Below are 3464 nucleotides of genomic sequence, written 5' to 3'. Positions count from 1 at the left end.
AATCAATGTACAGGAATGATGATATCCCCTGCATAGATTTAGAAAGATGGATGATGAGATGAGTGAGTAAAAGGTTTGAGTTAGCTTTTAGCCAGAATCAACAGTGTGATACTAAATTAGAGAAAATATAATGGATTATTATTAAGTAATATGGCAAACAGGAGTTGTGCTCTTTAAGGACGTGTTGTCCTTAAACAAGGTCTTTAAAAGGACCGTTATGTTGTTGCTGCTTATCAGTGGGTTTACTTGGAGGTGGTGTACTTGGTCACAGCCTTGGTGCCCTCGGACACGCCTTGTTTGGCCAGCTCACCAGGCAGCAGCAGACGGACGGCGGTCTGGATCTCCCTGGAGGTGATGGTGGAGCGCTTGTTGTAGTAAGCCAGACGGGATGCCTCCCCGGCGATGCAATCAAATGTCGCTCACGAACGAGTTCCATAGTCTTGGAAGAGATCCCAGTGTCGGGGTGGACCTGCTTCAGGACCTTGTAGACGTAGATAGCGTAGCTCTCCTTCCTGGTCTTTCGTCTGTTTTTGCCGGTCTTGGTGGCCTTGGGCGCTTTCACGGTTTCAGGCATGTTTGCTAAGTGGTGGTCTCAGAAACAGATAGTTAAAGTTTCGTCGGAATTCTCTGTATATTTGGTGTTGATGCAAATGTAGATGGGCTGTTGCTCACAAAAGATAATGTGCTATTAGTCCTACAATGTTTGACATGTTGCCTATATCCCATGGATATGTAATTATAGCTTACTTCTTATTAACATGTCGTTCATGACGTGTTATACATATATTTTGTGAAAATAACAAAATTATTTTCACGAAGCCTCTTGTAAAATCGAAGCTTTAAAGAGGGATTATATGGGTAAATGCTTTGTTCCAGTTCCTACGAATACTCCCCATCTTCCACCTAAACCAGTTTCAGATATGTATTTTTGTTTTCCAATCAGTCAACAACTTACTCCCCGTCTGTTTTCAAGATATATTTCAATTCAATTCTCAAATCCATCATTACAACACAAGGTCAGCCAGCTTACTTTATTCTGCATTTTTCAGGACATCGTTTTCTCAATTCTCTATCAGATTCAGAGGACCTCATTGTTGGAACAATTTACCCAATCATATTAGAAACAGCACCAGCCTCAACTTATTTAAAAAAACAAATCTGCTTGGCCAATTAACCAATGCGCCATTCTCTGCCATGAGAGCTTATTTTCCTTTTTCTCCCCTTCTTTAATTTGTCTCTTTCTTGTTTTGCTTTCTTTTACACCTTATTGAGGATGTGTTCTTGTTAGCTTTATTGTTTTTGTCTCTGTGTTACATGTTTCTCTTAAGGAGGGCCACTCGACAAGCCCCTCTGGGTTTTTTTGGCTCCTCCAGCACATTTCGTTCAAAATGTATATTTTGTTAATTAACTAATCATTATGTACTGTCTGTTTTTCCATTGATCCTTTTGGTCTTTTGGTTTAGATCAAGTGTAGTATCTGTTCTTATCAGTTTAATATCTGATACATCCCCTACCCGGGCACCATATATTAAATTGATTTTTGGACTTGGGAGATGGAACAGGGGCTTGCTCCGTCCACTCCACGCATCGACCTGGTATTGCAGTACCTCCGGGAACGGTGCACCCTCCTCTTTTCAGTGTTTAAAATAATCCTTTGTTTTCACTGCATTTAAGAGAAATGTGTGTGTGTGTGAGTCTGGCCTGGCTTTGTCACTGCGTTGACATGCTGCCAGGATGCAAGCTTTTTGAAATGAACTAGAATTTTGGTCAGGTTTGGGGTTATTTGTCTGCCAATTCCCCCATTTGCCACTCTGTGTATGCTATTGCTGTAGTAGCACACAGACACACAATAACATATCAACAGAGAGGCAAATGTTTTCACCTACTTCTTTTTTACTCCATCGTTTAAGCTGCCGTCATGCACTAAGTATACAACCTCATCCCCATTCCAGAGCACTGGGTGGCAGCGGTATCAATGTGAGAAGAAAGTGATGCCAAATGTTGTTGTCTGTCTTTCTTTCCTCAGCATCTTAAATGTGGATCGACCGATTGAGCATATTCTGTCCGCGCAGTCACAAAGTCTTGGTGTTTCTGGCCTAGCTGCTGCTTCGACTGTTATTTTGTTGGCGGTAAAAAAAGACACATACACTGGCGGTAGCTATCGGTCGGCTTTGATGTGGAAGTGTGGCACTTCCTGTTAGAATGATGAGCCTTGTTTCTCCACTTGAATGTAGAAAGAGAAGCCCTACCGGGCCTCAACTCAAAACTTTCTTCTGTGTTGAGGACAAGTAGAAGGGACACCCAGTGAAGAAAACTCTGATTTCGGTGGTTTGCATATTGTTGGGACCGTAAGTCCTGTAAGATGGTCCTGTGAAGGACTCCTTTTTCCCTGAGCTGTACAACTCATACTTACCTGGCAGGGGAGATACCATGATCAAGAAGGTGGTTCACCCATGGCGAGGCTTGGCCATTGCACTCCGGCGGGGCTGACCTATGCGAATTCCCCAAATGTGGGAATCTGGACTGCATAATTTGTGGTAGTGGGGGACTGTGTTCGCGCTCTCCCCTGATGGATTGTCAAAAGTAATAACGGGGAAACAGATAGGGAGATGCTGCCTTCCAACCTGGATGTAGCAACAAACAGACAACAAGAATTTCAAAGGTGGCTTAATGCACAGCCAGTTTCTTTGCTAGTGCTAGATCACAAGATCACTCGTCAATCAAATTTGTTTCAGATTCAGCAGCCCTTGCTCCGATCAATGTGAAATCCCAGTCACGGCACATCTGCCTTACAGAACGGCTGTGGGCCAATAAAAGGCCCCAATCTTCTCCTGTCTTTTGGTTCACTTAAAGCCTCAATATGTAACATTTCAGTTTTGGTGCGCTTTGGCGCCAACAGCAGGTCTCTGACTGCAACTGCACTGTCGTAAAACAGTTACACTTCCCATCTGAAACAATGTGCATTTGTTGACAAGCAGAGGGTGAGGAAGCCGGCACAGATGCCGTGAGAAGATAAAGAACCATGTCGATTCAAAAGGTACAGTAATATTGCCAGATTTTGATAAAACCTGGATGTCTGCAGTCCGATGTTTAGTATGAGTATATGTATTAAACTTTTACCATGATATCTATAGGCCGTAGCTAAATAGCTACATGCTAGTTTGTAAGCTTATAAACTTTTTGGAGATGTCAGATGGATATATTTATCTATTTGTTTGCAAACCGGAGACATAACTTGTGTTGACTTTCTGCTCCCGGTAAAGCTACTAAACGTGAGACAACGATGAACTGGAAATGATGCAGCCTTACGTTATGTCTAAATCTGTTATACATAATCTGCAAGGATGTTCATTCTGTCATATAGTTGCTTTCCCATTAGACGTGAAAAGGATCATAATACCGACTTGTTTGGGCAATATTATAACTAGTCTGCGACCATGTATATGTAATAACTGTATGAGGTT

The 3464-nt window shown here is 42.3% G+C and overlaps 1 protein-coding gene and 2 non-coding genes across 3 annotated transcripts; 2 read left to right on the top strand and 1 right to left on the bottom strand.

The window, feature by feature from the left end:
- Nucleotides 1-242: 242 nt before the first annotated feature.
- On the bottom strand, nt 243-574 carry LOC132991542 (histone H2B 1/2-like). Its single transcript, XM_061060316.1, has 2 exons — nt 482-574; nt 243-392 (listed from the first exon to the last, which is right to left on the bottom strand). The coding sequence occupies exons 1-2, from the start codon at nt 572-574 to the stop codon at nt 243-245; spliced, it is 243 nt and encodes an 80-aa protein (XP_060916299.1).
- An 864-nt stretch (nt 575-1438) lies between these two features.
- LOC132991742 (U2 spliceosomal RNA) lies at nt 1439-1629 on the top strand. The gene has a single exon (XR_009676255.1). It is a non-coding gene; the product is annotated as a U2 spliceosomal RNA (small nuclear RNA).
- Nucleotides 1630-2405: 776 nt separating this feature from the next.
- Nucleotides 2406-2569, top strand: LOC132991725 (U1 spliceosomal RNA). The gene has a single exon (XR_009676238.1). It is a non-coding gene; the product is annotated as a U1 spliceosomal RNA (small nuclear RNA).
- Nucleotides 2570-3464: the final 895 nt, after the last annotated feature.

This window comes from Labrus mixtus, chromosome 16 (genome assembly GCF_963584025.1).
Source record: "Labrus mixtus chromosome 16, fLabMix1.1, whole genome shotgun sequence".
Lineage (NCBI taxonomy): Eukaryota > Metazoa > Chordata > Actinopteri > Labriformes > Labridae > Labrus > Labrus mixtus.
The sequence above is the reverse complement of the archived record's forward strand: the minus strand, read 5'-3'. Positions and strand labels throughout refer to the sequence as shown.